The 18,324-nt window shown below is 54.9% G+C and overlaps 1 protein-coding gene across 18 annotated transcripts in view; it reads right to left on the bottom strand.

The window, feature by feature from the left end:
• LOC133240635 (cadherin-23-like) overlaps positions 1-18,324 on the bottom strand; it is a 377,180-nt gene that overhangs the window by 20,177 nt on the left and 338,679 nt on the right. For 17 of the 18 annotated variants that reach the window (XM_061405805.1, XM_061405806.1, XM_061405792.1 and 14 more), the window contains 7 exons: positions 17,318-17,430; positions 15,981-16,088; positions 9,451-9,640; positions 8,996-9,141; positions 5,979-6,198; positions 4,162-4,314; positions 1,990-2,103 (listed from right to left, as the gene is read on the bottom strand). In XM_061405805.1, coding sequence (XP_061261789.1) covers positions 1,990-2,103; positions 4,162-4,314; positions 5,979-6,198; positions 8,996-9,141; positions 9,451-9,640; positions 15,981-16,088; positions 17,318-17,430 — 1,044 coding nt within the window. Of the gene's footprint in view, positions 1-1,989; positions 2,104-3,032; positions 3,191-4,161; positions 4,315-5,978; positions 6,199-8,995; positions 9,142-9,450; positions 9,641-15,980; positions 16,089-17,317; positions 17,431-18,324 lie in introns of those variants that run through there. The other variant, XM_061405810.1, reaches the window with a different exon arrangement.

The raw sequence follows: 18,324 nt of genomic DNA, 5'->3' as shown, positions 1-18,324 counted from the left end.
GCACACACCCGCGCGTGTCTGCCTCCGGGGCAGCCGTCCTCTGCTCCCGTCCACACTGGACAGGCAGAATGGGGCCCAGGGACACTAGATGTTCTGATTCTTCAAGAGAAAGCAAACATCTGAGCTTTTGACTAAAATCGCCTGACTTTTAAATGTTCAAAACTATCATTTCTTATGAAACATGAGATGGGTCAAACATGCCTGCCAGACGGACTGGGCCTCTGCATTCAGTGATGTGGGCTCTGCCTGATTTCTTTTTTTTTTCCTGCCTGATTTCTAAGCCTTAAGTATTCAGGGATTCTGCCCCCTCAGTTCCTGGAAGGACCCTCCCAGGGCTGGGTCATCCTTCTTGTGCCCAATGCTGCGTGTCCAGGCAAGGGCGGTCACCCCAGGGAGGAGTACGGGCAGCTGGTATTGGCTGAGGACCAGGGGTGACTCTATCCTTCTTCCCAAGCCAGCTGCCGAACTGCTGGGGTCAGTGAGTTATCCTGAGGTAGGTCACTTTGTCCTCCTGAGCTCCTCTCCAGGACCAACCTCTCACTGTCCGGGGCTACTGCTTACTTGCCCCGTCTGGGGACAATGTAAGTTGCCAGGCTCCATAGACGGCCCCAGCCTCTCCTCCTCACCAGTGCTTCGTGCAAAGGCTGAACCCAGGGCGGGTGATGGGCCTCCAGAGGGTGGTGTGGCCACTCCAGGATGGGGGGAGGACAGGGCAGGGGGAAGATGCACGGGGGAGATGCTGGGGAGCGACTGCAGGCTGGCTAGAGTGAGGCACAGAGAGCTCACTGCCTTTCACCCTGAGATCACTGCAAACACTGAACAGGGCGTTCCTGTGAGCACCAGAGGCGTCTGGGGGACACAGGCCTCATCACACCCTTCTTGCCAGCTGGTGTCCTCAAGGGCTCCCTGCTGCCTGGAAACCAAAGACCAAACTTCCAGCTCAACATTTAGCCTCCACAAGGGGCCCTACCTGATCACAGCCCCCCCACCAAGGGACACCCAGACACAGGGCTCTCTCCCATCTTCCAATCCAGGCCTGAAATGCCCTCCCTGCTTCTCCACATATGGAAACCCAATGTGGTCCCCAAGGTGGTGGGCGGCATGTCTTGTTTCTATCAGCACTATCCTGCTCTCTTAGGCAAGTCTGTGCCCCGAAGGTCCCTCTGAGAAACTTCCCATTCCGACTCTGAAGCCTGGGGTTCCAGGTGGGTCTGACAGCTCCCCCAGCGACAGGGACAGACCCAACTAATTAGCACATTACACCCCCTTTTGGCCGTAATGACGGGTTCAGAGACAGGTGCTGGGACAGATGGAACTAATCAGAGCTCATCTGAGGGTTTCTGCTGGGAAAGCTGGGAAAGATACAAGTGCAGTTCCCTGCTGCTCAGGGAACTCAGACTAAGGCTGGGACTGCAGCAAGAACCTGTCACCACGTGAGCCAGAGGATGGGGCTCACACACAGGGGGCAGAGGCAGCCAACGCAGAGAGACTGAGGCCTGTGGCATCGTCTGAGCCCCAACGCCAGTCAACAGTTAAAGCTCCATCTCGCTGTGGACCAGTGCGGTTTTGTGAGCCTATCCTGCTGAAACTAGTTTAAGAATTGCCACTAACAGTCCTAATTAATCCAAAGGCACTCCCAGAGGCAACCTCCTTCAAGCAGCCTGTCTTGATCACCCCCTCTGCATGTTTCTACCACCCTTGCTGCTTGTACTTTTGGGCCATCCCTTCACCCTTTCCTGCTCTGTTCTAGTTTTGCAGTGATTTGTCTACATGCTGGTCTCCTGTCTGGCCCCCATGTAACCCCGACCACACCACCTTAGCATCTTGCACGTAGCAGCACACGCAGAGCCTCACGGCTGGCAAGGCGATGCTGCTATGCTGAGGGTCTGGATGCCCTTTTCCCACTGTCACCAGGGCACAGAGCCTTTGCCTCAAGGCCAGCTCCTGGAAGGGCACCCACGCAAGCTCGGTGGGTGGGCTGGTGCTCACCGATGGCCTCCAGGACGAGCGTGTATGTGGCTGTGGTCTCCCGGTCCAGGTTCACCACTGTTCTCACTGTGGCATCGCGGTAGCCAACACTGAACTTCCCGTCCACATTTCCACCTGCGGGGGAGAGAGAATGAAGCACTGGTCAGGAGCCAGGGAAAGGGTGGTGGCACCCAGCTCGGCTTCTGAGCCAGGACACCACAGGGCTGGTCCAGGGGTGAAAGGCTGTGTTGTCCACTCAGCACTACCAGGTCCTAGGGGGCTCTGATGAGGGCGTGGGCCTGCCTACGTGGGCTTGGGTGAAGGGTCGAATGCCTGAAATCCTGAGTCTAACGCTGGTAGAACACCTACTGTGTACCAGGCGCTGCATCTCATTTGTGCTGTCGCTACTTCACAGAGCAGGAAAGTGGTCCTTTAGTGAGGCTCTGGTGTGCTGTCACCTACTCGGGGTGTAGGACTCCAACTGGAAAGTCTGGTTCCTGAACCCAGGTCCTTCTCCACTCTGCCCCCTGCCTGTCTGTTAGAAAGGTCAGGGCTTTTATATGTGGTTGAGGACTTTGGGGTCAGCCGAGTGGTCTTGGACTCTCTGAGTGGGGACTCCCGGAGACTACACGGAGTAAAGAGTGAAGGCAAGTGGACAGGAGACAAGCGTTACTGAGTCTTCCTGAGTTCTGGGCCAGGTGGGAAGGGGGATGGTCTCCCCTCCGAGGAGAGGAGAGGAGAGGAAAGGACAAACGTGGAAATGACTCCATCAGAACAGTGTGGAGACCCTTCCCGGCCAGCTGGGAGGCAGCGTGGCCCTCTGGGCAGCAGAGGGCGTCACTGAACTGGGATTGTGCTAGCTTGGATTGGGATGCTGTGCAGCGCCTGGCAGAATGTGCAAAATTAAGATCTGAGAAGCCTAGGGCTGTGGGGCTCTCAGGGTCAGCAGGGATTGGCCACTCTGAGGCGCCGGGAAGTCACCCTGGAGGCTGCCACCAGCTGCTCCCTTGCCCTCACATGGTTGGCCCCTGGAGAAAGCACTCTGTCCCCCGAGTCTCTAATACCTGCTTCCCAGTGTCTTAAGCACCATCTACAAGGGGCACAATCCGGCTTCAAGGGGCAGGGGAGGAACTAAGACACGAGCAATGCCAGAGGCTGAACCATGGCTGGTGCCATGTCGGGTCTTGATAACAGCCTTTTCCAGAGCAGTCTTGAGAACAACCTGCAAGGAGCTGGTCTGAAGGTGTGGGGCCTCTTTCAGGGAGGGGAAGGAGGGAAAGGATCTGGAAAGGAGAGGTGGAGGCCTGGGAGGTCACCTGGGCGGCAGCAAGCTGGGGGTGGGCTGTAGCCTGGGATTCCTTACTCAGGGGAGAGGCGTCAGGGAGGCTGGTGTGTGCACAGGTACGTGTGTATATGAGTGTGTGTGTAATAATGTGGTTGCAGGCATGCCAGGGGCGGGGCGAAGACTGAGCCAGTAAAATGGCTGAAGGGAGGGCTGAGGAATGTGAAAGAACTGCCCTGCTCTCTTCCATGCACCCTGGCACCTCTCAGGTGTGCCATGGACTGAAGAATGCTGGCAGACTGTTCTAATCCAGGAATGGCTAATACATAGCATGTCTGCCACCACCTACCAAGACTACTGCCATTGCAGACATCACTAATCGGTCACAGCTCACTTTCTCCTGTGGAGCCAGGACGTGGCCTCATAACATTTCTCCACAGCTCTCTAGGTGGTAGCCACTCGACACTTTTAAGCTAAAATCATTTCACTCAAAGATATCTAAACTATTTGTCTCTAAACAGATGAAAAGTCTCATCATGAGTGAAAGGCGCCCTGGGAAGGGCTAGGCCACATTCCTTTAGCCACTGCTTTGTTACCCTGATGTGGGGTGGAGTTGGGGGCAGGCTTCTCCCCAGGAGTCACTGGCTCCACCACCCTCTAGAACAAACCTCAGCAAGACCCCCCCATCATCCAATAGGTACAGAAGGCATGCCCCTGCCCTCCCCCGACCAAGAGAGCCAGACCAGAGGGACCCAGGTGCAGAGCCTTTGGGAAAAGTCAAGAGCAAATCTTTGAGGCCCCAGCAGGGGCAAAAGGCTGATGGCCAGTGGAGGTCCTATCCTTTCTTCCCCGCTTCCCGAGCCCACTCTGGGCTGGCTGCTCATCTGAGGGGCGGGGAGGCAGGGCCACACCTGTTATGAAGTAGCTGAGTTCGGCATTGAGGCCCACGTCGCTGTCGGTGCAGTTCAGCCAGACCACCCGGAACTCCCGTGGCACGTCCTCCGACACGGAGACATTGTACACGGCAGGGAAGAAGGTGGGCGTCTCGTCATTCACATCCAGCACTGGGGGCAGAGTTGGCACTCAGGGCTAGGCCTGGCTTCCACCCTAAACTGCCAGCTCCAAAGGCAGCAGTTCATGCCACAGACCAACAGGAAACACATTTCCTAGGAGTCAACACCTGCTGGTCATGGGCCAAGGGCCCCCATGGCTGCTGGGACCAGGACAGAGCTGAACAGAGATTCTGCCCCCTCCTGTAGCTCATGCCACCGAAACCCCAGAGTCTCCAGTATGTGCCTAACGACGACAATGACGACTGTGATGATAGTCATCACATTCCTCCGCTCTCCCCAGGTGCCAGGCCCAGGCTAAGTGCTTCCTGTAAAGGACCACAGGGGCCCCTCATGTCATCCTCACTAGGCACCCATCATTCGGCACACTATATAGATGAGGAAGCTCAGAGGAACTGAATGACCTGTCCAAAGTCACACAGCAAGAGAATGGTGGGTGGGGGTCTTGGGGAGGCCTGTCCCCAGTTTATCCCAGGGAAAGTAGCTGGCTTTGAGAACTAGCCCCCAAAGTCTAATTTCCCTTACAGATTTGTTTTGCAGCTCTGCACGTCAGGCCCCCATTCCTTTGGCAGATGACCTAGGATGACCTTCATAGTGAAATGAGCCCCACCCTGCTTCGGCTCCTCTTTGCGGTAACACCAGGAGAAATGATCAGCTCATGGGATGACATGGTTTCTGCTGTGTCTTGGAAAACGAAAATCTGGGGTCCTCTTTGAGAGGGCTGGACATCTGCCTTGTCAATCACGGGCACAGACATGGGTCATCAAACTGGCACGAGGAACCCCCAAGCCTTGGATCAATAAGAGAGTGGATGTTCAGCTCTCTCTAGCCTCCATCATCTTGGGTCATGATTAAGGAAGGTGAACGTTTGTGCCAGGCCTACTACTACCCACTCCCCATCCCACAGAGGCCAGCAGGAGCCAGGACAGGACCAGGCCTATCCGAGATAACAGCCCATCTCCTGCCTGTTGCATTCTGAACTAATTTCCCTGGGATTACTCCTGGCCCCCTGGCAAGAGTTCATGTCCACGTTCAGGTTTTGTCCCAGAAATTAAAGATACAGTCCGAGTAGGTGAGCAATAGTAACCCTCCTCAGCCTGGCCCTGCCTTGCTGGAGGGTGGAGACAGTGGGAGTTATCGAGAGGGCCCCAGGGGGTGAGAAATCTTAGGGAGTCTGGGAATCCCAGCTGCCCTCTTCCCAGGTGCTGCCCTTCCACAGCAATTTCAGGCGTTCCCTGAATACAGGAAGGGAAGCTTCCCTTTACATCGCAAACAGGAAGTCTTCCAAAGACAAAGAGCTCTGAACCTCCCTGCCTGCTCGTAACCCCGAGGGTGCCACCACCTGTTCAAACCCTCTCTGATGCTGCTGGGATCAAATTGGGGGACCTGAGCAGTGTGGCCAGGTCACTGCTCCTGGGCTCTGGGACCCTGCAGTCAGTGACCAGGTAAAGAGAAGGCCCTGCTGGCATTTTTGAACTGGTGGAGACATGAAGGGCTATGTCGAATGGCTCCAACTGAAGAGGATGCCCATCTGCAAGGCAGTCTTTGCTGCTCGGACAGTGGACAGCAGTGACGGGCATGGGCTCCCAGCCAGCTTGGCATTGACCTCGGGCCCATGCCATGCACTCAGCACAGCAGGAGGCACGCCGCCCCCTCACCTCGAATGGTGAGCGTGCTGGTGGAGCTCTTGGTGGGCGTGCCTGCATCACTGGCCACCACGCGTAGCTGGTACTCGGCGATGCGCTCGCGGTCCAGCTCAGCGGTGGTGACCACCACGCCGCTGCTGCTGTTGATGACGAAGTCCATGCGGGGCATGCCCACCTGCATGCGATAGGACACCAGCCCGTTCAGGCCCTCGTCCAGGTCAATGGCCACCACCTGGGGGAGAGGCGGCGCTGGAGTGAGGTGTGGGGACACCGGTACTGATGCGCACCCCCCGAGAAGTGCCCCCTCCTTCCCAGTGACACGGCTGCTACCCCAGAGCCTCAGGCCAGGCCACTATCCACAATGCGGCCTCCCAGATGCTCTTACGGGGGTCAGCCTGTCCGAGCTGAAAGGTATACAGATGCGACAAGTGGGGCTGGGGGTGGGAGAGGTGGGAAAGGGGCTTTCCAGAACCAGTGGCCAGGTCTACAGCCTTCTCCCTTCAAAACCCTGCTCTCCTCAGAAGGAAGCTCTTCCAGACTCACTCCAGCTGGCCCAGGACCCTCTCCAAACTCAGGGGTCTCCTTCACCCCTGACTCTCACACTGCTGGCTAGGAGCAGTTGTTAACAGCTCAGACCCCTTCAACTATGTGGAACTCAACGACACAAAATGCTTGATAAAAAGGATTCCCTCCCATGGTCTCTTCTATTTGTAAGACAACAAAAATAAGATGATACAGCTGGTTGTTAAAAGTCATTTGAGGACACACATAGGCCAGCTTTCTCTCAGTCCTGAGGCTGCTCCCAGCTCTTACCATTTGCACCTCCAGTGCCGATGAGAGAGGTCCTGACTCAGGGCTCTGATATGTTGAAAGTTTTACAGAAGAAGATGCAAGACATTTGAGGAAAAATGTGCAAAAACAGTTAAAATGAGAGCTTTGGATCTAACCAAGACTCTCAGGATTGAGCGGATTTCCCAGGTGGTGCTAGTGGTAAAGAACTCATCTGCCAATGCAGGAGACTTAAGAAACGTGGGTTCAATCCCTGGGTCAGGAAGATCCCCTGGAGAAGGAAATGGCAACCCACTCCAGTATTCCTGCCTGAGAAATCCCGTGGACAGAGTAGCCTGTGGGCTACAGCCTATAGCGTTGCAGAGCTGGACACGACTGAAGTGACTCAGCACAGCACGGCATGGCTCAAGATGGAAAGTCAATGTTAGTGTCACCTGGTCTAATTTACATCCAACAAGCCGGACAAGAAGAGAGTATCCAGACTCAGATTGAATGGTTTCCTCACTGGGGTACTTGCTACTTCTAATTTATCTGCACAGCTCTAATCCCTGGGGAAAGTTCTTCTGCACATTCAGCAGAAATCATTATTATCTGAGGTTGTAGAGGGGATCTGGGGAACTGCACAGCTTAAGTTAGAGCCCTCTTTCTGGAGAAGGAAATGGCAACCCACTCCAGTACTCTTGCCGGGAAAATCCCATGGACAGAGGACCCTGGTAGGCTGCAGTCCATGGGGTCGCAGGGAGTCGGACAGGACTGAGTGACTTCCATTTCCCTTTCTGTATCTAAAGACAGTTTCCCAGTTAAACACTCCCAGTTCCTCCAACCATCTTCACATGACTCTGAGCCAGTTCCTCCATAAACTCAGAAGCTGTGCTGTTGGGTGTTTCCTCCCTCTCTTGTCTGAGTCTAGAGGAGAACCTGTCTGGAGGCTCCACCCTCCTATTTGGGAGGGACTCCTCCTCAGGGAGTGGCTGCAGTTTCCTGGATTGCAGCTCCCCCTGCTGGGGGTTTGGGGAGAAGGTTCTGTTGGAGAGAGAATGCTCCCTGGAAGCTTAATCTCCTTTTTTTTTTTTTTAAATTTTATTTTATTTTTAAACTTTACATAATTGTATTAGTTTTGCCAAATATCAAAATGAATCTGCCACAGGTATACATGTGTTCCCCATCCTGAACCCTCCTCCCTCCTCCCTCCCCATACCATCCCTCTGAAGAAACTGAAGCACAGCGGGGCTTCAGGGCATGGCCAAGGTGAACCGTTCTGGAGTCTTGACAAATAGCCCTGTCTTCTTTGATGGGATCAGGCTAACCCCTTGCTATGGGATCCCACTGTCTCTCATGTAGAAACCCTTGTGACAGACACACAGGTCATGAGTACATCACTTGCTGTGTATTTCCTGCAGTCCGAGTGCCAGCTTGCTTATACATATGTCTGATTGGATCCCCACAACATGGCCAGCCAGGTACTATTCTGATCCCCATTTCACGGGCCCAGAGTGGTTAAACAGGGTGCTTCAAGTCACCCAGCACATCGGTGGTAGATTTGGGAAGCCTACTCCAAAGCCCAGCTCTTAACTTCAAGGGCCTTTCAGTGTTTCTAAACAGCCCTGTTAGGGCATCATCTCCCCTGAACCTGAACCTTCGCCCCCCCGCCGAACAGAAGGGTGGTGAAGCGGGAGGCAGAAGGCCCAGGCCCATCTCTTCTCGGCCACAGGGACTTGGGCAAGTCTCTTTATGTCTCCTGAAAAGTGGAGGGATCCCACCCGCCATGTGGGGCTGCCTTGGGGCTTACAGGAGAGGGGGCTGCCCACAGAGACAGAATGTCTGGGCTACACTCGTCTGACCTTCTTTGTGTCCTAAAACCACCTACAGAACCACCTACAGGCGTGAAGTGTTGAGAGTCTCGGGCCAGACCATCACAGTCAGGCTCTGAGAAAGCCATTTGGCTTCCCAGAATTCTGTCTCTGCCTCCCTCCCTCTGCCTTTATCCATCTCCTTGGGCACTTTCCTGCAAGACCCAACTCAAGCCTCTCCTCCTCCAGGGAGCCTTCCATTTCCATCTCTCAGAGCACTGGCTCTCCAAGCCTGGAGTGGATTGTGTCCTGTCTCACTGCCCCTCACCCATGCAAAGTGCCCATCGCAACCTGGGCACACACAGCACCCACTGCTCCCTGGCTGGCAGGTTGGTATGAAGTGAGGAGATGACAGAGAGCAGGATCTCAGGCCACGGAAGGGAAACTCACCTGGTAGACAGAGACCCCTGCAGGGGTACCTTCAAGCACCTCAGCCACAAAAGGCAGGTTCTGAAAGGTGGGGTCATTGTCATTGAGGTCCAAGAGGTTCACAAACACGGTGGCACTGCTGGTGGCTTTCAGAGGGGGTGTGCCACCTAGGGGGCCACGGAGAGGAGGGGGGAAGAGGGGTGCAGGAGAAAAAGGGAGAGGGAGAAAGACGATTCAGAGGCCTTCCATCCCAGCGGCCCCTCCAGGAGGCAGCCTGGGCCCTACACCCCCAGCCCCGCTCTGCCCCCTAAGGGTGCTCTGGCGGTCACAACTGGGAGGTGGGTGTCACTCCGCTCTTGATGATGAAGTTACCGCCCTCCTGGGCAGGCCCCGGGACGGCCAGAGGACATGCACTGGGGGAGGTCCCCAGGTCACCGAGGGTCAGGGGCCACAGCCCAGGAGTGAGGGGAACGTACAGTCCGTGACAGAGACGATGATTTTGCGCATCAGCTCCGCCTCGTGGGGGTCGGGATTCTCCCGGTCCAGCATGACGTGGGTGGTGCGGATCTTGCCTGTGCTGCTGTTGAGGCTGTAGAACTTGTTGGGTGGCTGGATGCTATACACCAGGGTGCCGTTCTCCCCCACGTCTGGGTCCACAGCCACCACCTGCCGGGGGGAACTGGCCCTTCAACTGAGCCCAGCCCAGGAAGGTTTCTCTGTGGCCTGGGCTGCCTGCCCCGGTTGTCTGAGCTCCCATGCTGGGCACCCCACTGCCTGGGCACTGGAGGCATTCTGGCTCAGACTCAGGCATTGGGTCTTCCTCCTGGCTTCAGCAGGGGGTGTCTCTAGGGGTTGGGAGGCAGGAGGTTCAGAAGATGAACCACAGTGGGAATTCAGGGCTCCTTGGCTTCTCTACCCACTCAGCTTCGGTCTTAGGTAGTAAGTTCCTTTCCCCACCTAAGCCGCGGTTTCTGAACTGTAACAGCGATACCTAGCACCCACCAGCATGAAGGGGCTCCCTGAACCTCACAGGCCTTCTCCACCTACTGTGTCAGCAGTCTGAGGAGGAGGGCACCTAGAAGAAAGCCCTCTTTACAGACGAGGCACGACGAGTCTCCCTAAATCTCCCAGCCAGGAAGTGGCTCTAGATCCCTCTAGCAGGCAACACTGGTGGTGCCTCTCCTTCCAGACAAGTGGGGTTAATGTGTTCATGGGCTCCTGGGGCAGCAGGGAGGCCCTGTAGCCTACGACCATGGAATTCTTCAGGGTGGGGGCTAGGGAGTGCTGCGGAGTCCAAATCCTTGGCTGATCTTTTGAAAGTGTCTGAAACTCCAGATTTGGGGATCTGGCTCCTTCATCATTGAACCCTTTCTTCCTTCCTTTGGGGCTTTAGATTGTGAGGACTCTGAGACACCAAGAATGACAGGGCATGGGAAAGGAGCCATGGACAAGCCCCCCGGTTTGAAGAGTGGGTCCTAGTAAATTGGGGCCAGTCATGGGGCTGGGGCTGGGGTGGGGCTGGGGGACGGAGAGGGGTGACTTTCCCTGGAGCGAGGGATGCCATATCCGAGAAGGGGGAGGTCTTAGGACAGGGGCCCCAGACACCACGGCCCGTTAAACCTTTCAGCCCCACTGTGGTATCCCACTTGTAAGCCCCACTCCATGAAGGGATCAACCTCAATGCTGACCTAGTCCAGGGCAACAAACTCTGTAGCCCATTCTCTCCCAGGTCCCTACGCCCACCGATCTCTGCTCATAGGGAACTCCTCTACCATCATACCTCCCACAGCGGAAAGCAGAGCTCAGAGAGGCCTGGACCAGACTCAGTATCACACAGCACCGCCCGTGGAGCTGACCCAGCTGCCACCCTAGAGGCCTCGTAGGGTCCCAGGACAGCAGTGGCACCCACCCGTCAGCTCACCCCAACCCTGTACTGTGGGGTCCACAGCAGCACCCAGGATGGACAAGATCAACGGGGTGTGACTGCAGCCCCAGGGGCTGCATCAGGATGGTGTCATTCTTAACTCCAGGACACTCGGGGATGACAGCCTGGCCTTGTCAGCTCCTTCATCTTACTTGATGTGGGGCCTTTTGTGCTTTGGCAGCAGAATCTGTCCCTCCTCTGGCTTAAACCCCAGACGGAGGCATCTCAGGGGCCATTAGACCAGAACAGACAGATGGATTGTCCTGCCGAGGGCGTCTGTCTGCCCCTAGGCCCCGGGGAGGCAGGGAGAGGGGCCAGTGTTGGCTCTGACTCCAAACCATCCAGGGCTTTTTTCACTTCAGAGAGTGGGAAATGGTGCTACTCCCACCCCACCTGCCTAGCCCATCTCCTCCCTTCCCAGCCTTGGTGTATCCAGGGGGCAGGGAGGTGGCCTCAGCCTTCCAGGCCTGAGGAGCCCTCACTGTGCTGTGGGCATGGGGCTAAGTTTCCCCAGGCTCTATAATGGGGGCCCAATCACCTCTGTATTGACAACAAGAGCTCTGTCCCCTAGGCTTTCCTGTTATCATTTTGGCCAGGTAGTCAGCCCACTGATAGAGGCGACCAGAAAGCCTTGTGCTTCTACAATGCTTCTCTCAAGGTAGAGGATGGAGATAGCTTTTATTCCCATTTTCTGGATTGGTAAACTGAGGCACAGAGTAGCTGAATCACCCTTTCTAGGACAGGCACACTAGCCTGTTGCTGAGTGTGCTGATACACCTTCTCCTATCCCCAAGTGCTAGAGAAGGGGAATCTTGGGCAGCTGCTTCCAAAGGACCATGGTTGGGGGTGGGTCCTGACTTCTGGCCCTGTGGCCCACTCCTGGGTGGTAGGATGGTGGAGGGGCACAGCAGAAGGCGGTGGGCTGGGACCCCTCCCGTGAGCTCCCTGCTGGGCAATTGTGTAGAATCTCACCACTTTCCCCTCATTTATTTCCCATTTCACGCCCGTCATTTTTCTCCTGGCCTGACGGGGAATAATTCTCTCCCTCTCCCCTCTCCTTTATTTTGCTGGAGGGCTTTGAAAGGCTCTAAATCAATGCCCATCAGCCAGGTCCTTGAAGGAGGCTGCAGGAGTGGGAGGGAGAGTTGGACCAAAATCTTACTTGCAAACAGAGAACTACCACTCTGCAAGCTCATGCCCACGCAGGTGCAGTGCACATGGGCACACAGACACGTGCCTAGCCAGCCCCCAGTGCAAGGGAACACAGCACACACTCGTCTGCACACCGCTCTGAAGAAAGAAAACACTGGAATCACCCTGCACTTCAGGCTTTAGAAGCTGTGCCCAGGGCCCCCTCTAGAGGAGCCCTTGGGAAAGTCCCAGGCCACATGCCCTCATCTCCCTCTGACAAGGAAGACTTGACCCCACCTGTTGGAGGGGGGTGCTAGGTAGGATGGGGAGGAAAGTTGAACAAGTCCATCAACAGCTCTCATTCACAAATACTGAACCCTTATAATGTGCCAGGCCCTGTGCCAGGTGCTGGGGCTCAACTGTGAACAAGACAGTTTGATTCCAGCAGGGGAGGCAGCTGATGGAGACAACAGCTCGCATTTGCTGACCAGTCACTGTGGGCCAGGGTACTTTGTGTATTTGGACTCATTAAATATGATGACAGTCTTATGAAGTGGAGACTTTATCCCCATTTTCTACTTAGGAAGGTTGGAGCACAGAGAGGTTAGGTAACTTGCCCAAGGTCACACAGCTGGTAAGTGGTATGGCTGGGGTTAGAGCCCAGACCTTTTGGTAGCAGAAAAGGCTTCTCACTTAATCACTGAGCTACACTGCCTCTTAATAAGCAAGCAACCTAAACACAGATCGTGGAGTCAGCTCTGAAAGAAATGGAGCGTAGAGAGGTGGCATTTTAAGCTGGGACAGAGGGAGGAGAATGAGCCAGCCATGGGAAGAGTCGGGATGTGGGGGAGGGGTGGAATAGAGGAAGGAGAGGGCATCCTATGGGGCTGGAAGAGCTGTGCAGAGGCTCCAAGGCGGGAAGGAATTCAGCAGGCTCAGGAAACTGAAAGTCCTGTGTGTGTTGGGGGTGTGTGGTGGGTGTGCAAAGGCGTGTGGGAGATGAGTCAGAAGGTGGGCTAGTTTCTTTTCCATTGAAATATCACCTCCTCCTGATGTCACCTCTGGGTGAGCTGTTCCCTCCTTAAAGACCACTTTTCTCGAACCCCAGCCACAGATGCTACCTCACTCAGGGCCATTATGAGACCTTAGAAGTTCCCAGGGGGCCCCCTAAAGGTCTTACAATATACCCACTTATACACACATACACATATTTCACGGCTATAAAATCTGAAAGAATTTTTATGACTATTCCTTTTGAAATTATTTTACTATAACAAGCTCAATTAATGTATGGGCTTCTTGATTTCTGGTGTCCTGACAAATTATCACATTAAAAAAATTCTCCAGAATTCTAGAAAATCAAGCCCACAACTTGTCCTTAAATGCAATGAAATTTTTATACACCTTAAATATTATAATTTCTAAAGTTGTCACAACATATGTGGCAGATGTTTAATATAATAAGCTTTAATTCTGTCTCTGTTCTTTTTGAAATTCTGAGTAACTTTTTTTTTTTTTCAAACACTACCACGAGTCACGGAAAAGCTGAGGTGCCCCAAACCCGTGGCTGTGGACAGCCGTGTCTACTCAGTACTGAGGGGTGGACTCACATGTCCTTCTCCCCAGAGTTAAAGTGGGGCAGATCTTGTGGGCCAGGTAGGTCCAGTAAGGAAGGACCCTGGCTTTTATACAGGGTGAGATGGGAACCAGGGGTGAGTTTCAGCCTCAGAGTGACACGCAGCTTCCTGAAGGCAGAGAGGAAACTTGCTGCATCCTGAACTCCTGAGCCTGCCAAGTCTGGCACACAGTAGGTGCTCACTGAAGGCTTGTGGGGGTTTCCTGGAGAGTGAGACAGCGCTGGGCAGCAGGCCCCTGGCCCACTGTCCATACCTGCCCACGGCACGGAGGATGTGAGGAAAGGCTGGAGACCCAGAGAAGGCTACGGGGGCAGATCTGGGAACGCCTAGAGCCAACAAAGTACACTCCCGGCCCAGCAGACCTACTCTTTGGCCAGCAGGCAGACTCTTTACTAACGGTGCCCCCGAATGCTGCCCCACGCAGCCACTCTCTCCCCTCAGTTTCCTCTGGGAGGGATTTCCCAGACACGTAAAGCCAAGGTAAGAGTTGACCAGACAGGTGTTCAGAGGTGGGCATTCTGCCCCAGCTTTTTGGAGTCTCTGGCTGGGGTTATCCTGGTCTAGAGCCCTAGTGTCCATGAGGTGGCAGCAGAGAGTGCCCCTTGGAACTGGGAGTGGTTGCCAAGTCTGGCTTTGAGCTGGAAGGATTCCCCAACCTGGGACTTTGAGAAAACAGATTCCAGATCCTGCACCCTACTGGAATCCATTAGAGGGGATCCCGCCCGGAGTTGAGAGTCATTCGTATCATTAACATGCAGAAAGGAAGACAGGACAGGTGTGATGGCCAACCCCTCTACCTCTCCCTCTCTGTCCTTCCTTCCAGGTTGACATCTTCCTCCATTGAGACCTGGCAGATCTTATCACTACTGCCTGTGGTTGATGAGGGTAGGGGTGGGGAGGTTAGGCATCACCAGCCTGAGGCTGCCTGCCCTCAGGGTGGGGCAGCCTTCCTGAAGAACTGGATATGAAAGTTTACCATCCCTTCTCCCATCCCACCCGAGTTCTCCAGTTTTTCAGGACCTGGGCCACCTGTCAGAGCACCCCTGAGCCAGCGGAGGGGCAGAGGTCAGGTAGTTTCAAAGTCAGCCAGACCCTGGTTTGAGTCCTGACATGATCTCTTACTATCTCATTAGCTCTGTGATCTTCGGCAAGTCCCGCAAACACTAAGTCTCCATTTCCTCCATTGTACAGTGGAAGCAAGGAATCCCCATCCATAAAGATCCCCATCCATCTTTATGGGGATGTGGGATCCCCATAAAGGTGAGAGAATCTGTGAGATGTGCCCAGCACAGCAGCTGGCATGTCCCTGGCACTCAACAAATGGGGACTTTCATAGCGGTTCAGTTGGTAAAGAACCTGCCTGCAATGCAGGAGACCCAGGTTCGATCCCTGGGCGAGGAAGATCTCCTGGAGAAGGAAATGGCAACCCACTCCACTATTCTTGCCTAGAGAATCTCATGGACAGAGGAGCTTGGTGGGCTACAGTCCACAGGGTTGCAAAGAGACAGACACGACTGAGTGTCTGAGCATATGATCTGTCAGGATCGTGTCCATCACAGGGCTGGCTGGTGTCTGTGGGGCTGGACACTGGGGCAGGAGGCTCTCTGAATGAGGCCAAATGGGGTACAAGCGTGAGGGGGAAAGAAAGCCTCATAAATGTGAATCCCAGCACATAGACAGTGCGATGCTTTAGTCCAGCTTTCCTCAGCTTCCCCAGGACACTGCTCTCCTTTCTGGACGCCCTGAGGTTTTTTGGTTGTGTCTCTCACGCCCTATCCTGAGCCATATCCCCACACGCAGCACACCTAAGAGCCTGTGCAAACCAGAAAGTCCCTGAGTGAGCTTTGAGCCCCCTGCTGGGGCAGCCCTGGGCTTGCTGATCCAGATTGAAGGCTGCAGTGACAGAAGTGAGGAAGGAGTAAGGTGATGGGGGAAGGGCTGAAGCGTGCGTGATTTGAAGGGGGGTTCCTGTGCCTTGCCAAGTGAGGCTGGGGGCTCTCCCGAGGGGGTGGCCAGAGTCCTGGGGTCCCAGGGTAAGGGTGACCCGGATCTGAACCAGCCCTAGCCCCTCTGGCACTGTCCTTGGGCTGTCACTGCTCCTTTTGACAAAGTCTGGAGCCTGCTGTCTCCAAGCACTGTGTGAGGGCTTTCCCCCAACTCTGGCTATCTTTCACCACGCAAGAGAGCATCCGGAACTCTGCTCCGAGAGCTGCCTCGGAAACAGCTCCACACTGGCTGGCCCACAGGGCTCACGTGGGAGAGGCAGACACTCCTTGAACGGCCACCTGGACGCTCGGCTCCCCCCACCACTTACCGTGGTCACGTCAGAGTCTGGAGGGGTCATCTCCACCAGGTTGATATAGTAGGGAGCGTCCTTCCAGGTGGGGTGGTTGTCGTTGATGTCCAGGAGGGTGATGTTCACCTATGAAGCCACAAGGGGCACTGTGGGCTGTGTCAGGACAGTGCCCACACTGGGGACTCACTCAGACGCCTATGGGCACCTTGGCACTAATTCCACCAGCTCTACCCACTCTGGGGGCCTCAGGAGAGATCCTGGGCTTTCAAGAACAGGAGGGGGCCTAGACCTTTCGGGGAGCTTAGGTGCTGTCCCATTAGGAGACAGAGGAATGGATGAAATGACCCCTGAAATGGTCCCTGCGACCCGGGATGCATTCTGTCCACCCCGGGTCTTGGCTGAAGGTGACTGACAGGGTGTGGGAGGTTGCGGTGGGACATCTGATAGGATCCACAGAGCTTCATCCCCTTTTAGTCTCAGTTACAAGCCAAGCAATTTCTCTGCTCACCTGCCACCCAGGTAAATTATTTATAGAATTCTGAGTCCTATTAGCAGGGGCCTCTCAGGACTGAATAGAGCACGGGGGATTTTTCTGCCAAGCGGCTGGCCAAGTGACAGCACCCCCCGCCCCTCTGGCTAAGAATGGGGGCAGCTGCTGTGGATCGGGTGAGGGCTGAGGAGAGAGGGCTCCAGATGGATTGCGAGAGAGCAAAGGAGGATAAGGAGGGGAGTGGCCGGAGGGGCCTGTCAGCTGCTCTTCCTGCCCCACAGCATGAATGTCGCACCCCACCCTCCTCTGCAGCGATTGCAGCAAAGAGCTCAGTTAGGACCCTCTAAGGGCTCTCCTCTAGCTTCTACTCTCAGAGGCAGGAAGGCCTTGGGTGGGGCTGTGGGCTTCACGGGTCCTACCTGCTCACGGGAGGGAAACCGGGGCATCATTTCTCAGCACGGCAAGGTAGGGGTGGGTGGTGACAGCCCCCAGGAACCCTCAGGGCCCTGCCTCCTGTTCTGAGCTGCTCTTCCTGGCAGTCCTTTCTCCTGTATCTTGGCAGGTGCCAGGGCAGGGAGGGAGTTATGGGGCTCATGCCTTCTGCCCAGCTGGTCTTTGGGGGCAGGAGAGAGTATTTGTTCTTCCCAAGCACCCCCATGTCTTTCTTCCCCTAGCTGCGAAGGCCCCAGGGCTGACCTTGGCTGACAACGAAATGGTACCTGCCACCCTCCATGCCCACAAGGCCTCACACTGCTTCGGGACACAAGTGTCCAGGGGCCTAAGTGGTACAAGCTGAAGATGAGCTGGAGCTGGCAGCCTGGCTGGCAAGTGGGGAGCTAGGGGCAGGGGCTGGCTGGATGCTCACAGTGGCGATGCCAGTTTTCTGGTTGTGGCCCACACCCCCGTCCACGGCCCGGACAATGAGGATGTACTCAGACTTGGTCTCACGGTCAAGCAGGGAGGTAGTGGTAATTTCACCTGCAATAAGAGAAGGGTGCGTGAGAGACGGTTTGGGTGGGCCAGGGAGGGAATGGGGAAGGAGGGAGAGCGCAGTGAGAGAGATGCTTGCAGGATCAAGTGACCTGTGTCAACAGGGGGGTGGTGAGATGATGCTCACAGGGCACAGCAGCCATGACTGGGAACCTGAATCCCAGAGCTGGGCAGTATAACCCCAGGAGGAGGCGGCATTTTCAGATGTGGGAGATCGAGACAGATTATGGGATTAGGGGCTGGAAAACAGAGCAGGAGCGTCACTTGGCCTCAAGCTCAGTCACAAAGTACCTCTCAGTTAGGCTGCAGACATTACCTAACTGGCTTTATCACCTGGAACTAGTTACCTAAATCCCCCGTGCCTCAGTTTCTCCATCTGGTTAAAAAGGAACAATAATAGGGCCCATCTCATAGGGTTGATATGGGATTAATTTGGTTCTAAACTTAGAGAGGCATCTGGCACTGTTTATTCATTTGGTTATAGAAATACAGCAACAGGACTGAAACACGCCGAGTGCTTCGGGCATGTTCCAACGCGTGGCTCTTTCGAGACAGCTCAACCTATAGTGGGTTGAGATTTAATATTAATAGCTATAAAATAGTTTCCTTAATTACCTTGTAACAATGCTTTGGATTTTTTAGTGTATAAACATGTTATTTTAGTAAATATAAACATTTAAAATAGACCATAATCTTTGTTGGGTCAGAAGGATCCCCCAGAGAAGGAAACAGCAACCCACTCCAGTATTCTTGCCTGGGAAATCCCATGGACAGAGGAGCCCGGCGGGCTACAGTCCATGGGGTCGCAAAAGAGTCGGACACGACTGAGTGATTAAACCACCACCACATAATCTTTGTCGGTCTGTTTTTGGCTTTTCTCTG

This window comes from Bos javanicus, chromosome 28 (assembly GCF_032452875.1).
Source record: "Bos javanicus breed banteng chromosome 28, ARS-OSU_banteng_1.0, whole genome shotgun sequence".
Classification (NCBI taxonomy): Eukaryota; Metazoa; Chordata; class Mammalia; order Artiodactyla; family Bovidae; genus Bos; species Bos javanicus.
This window is presented reverse-complemented; position numbering and strand designations above follow the sequence as displayed.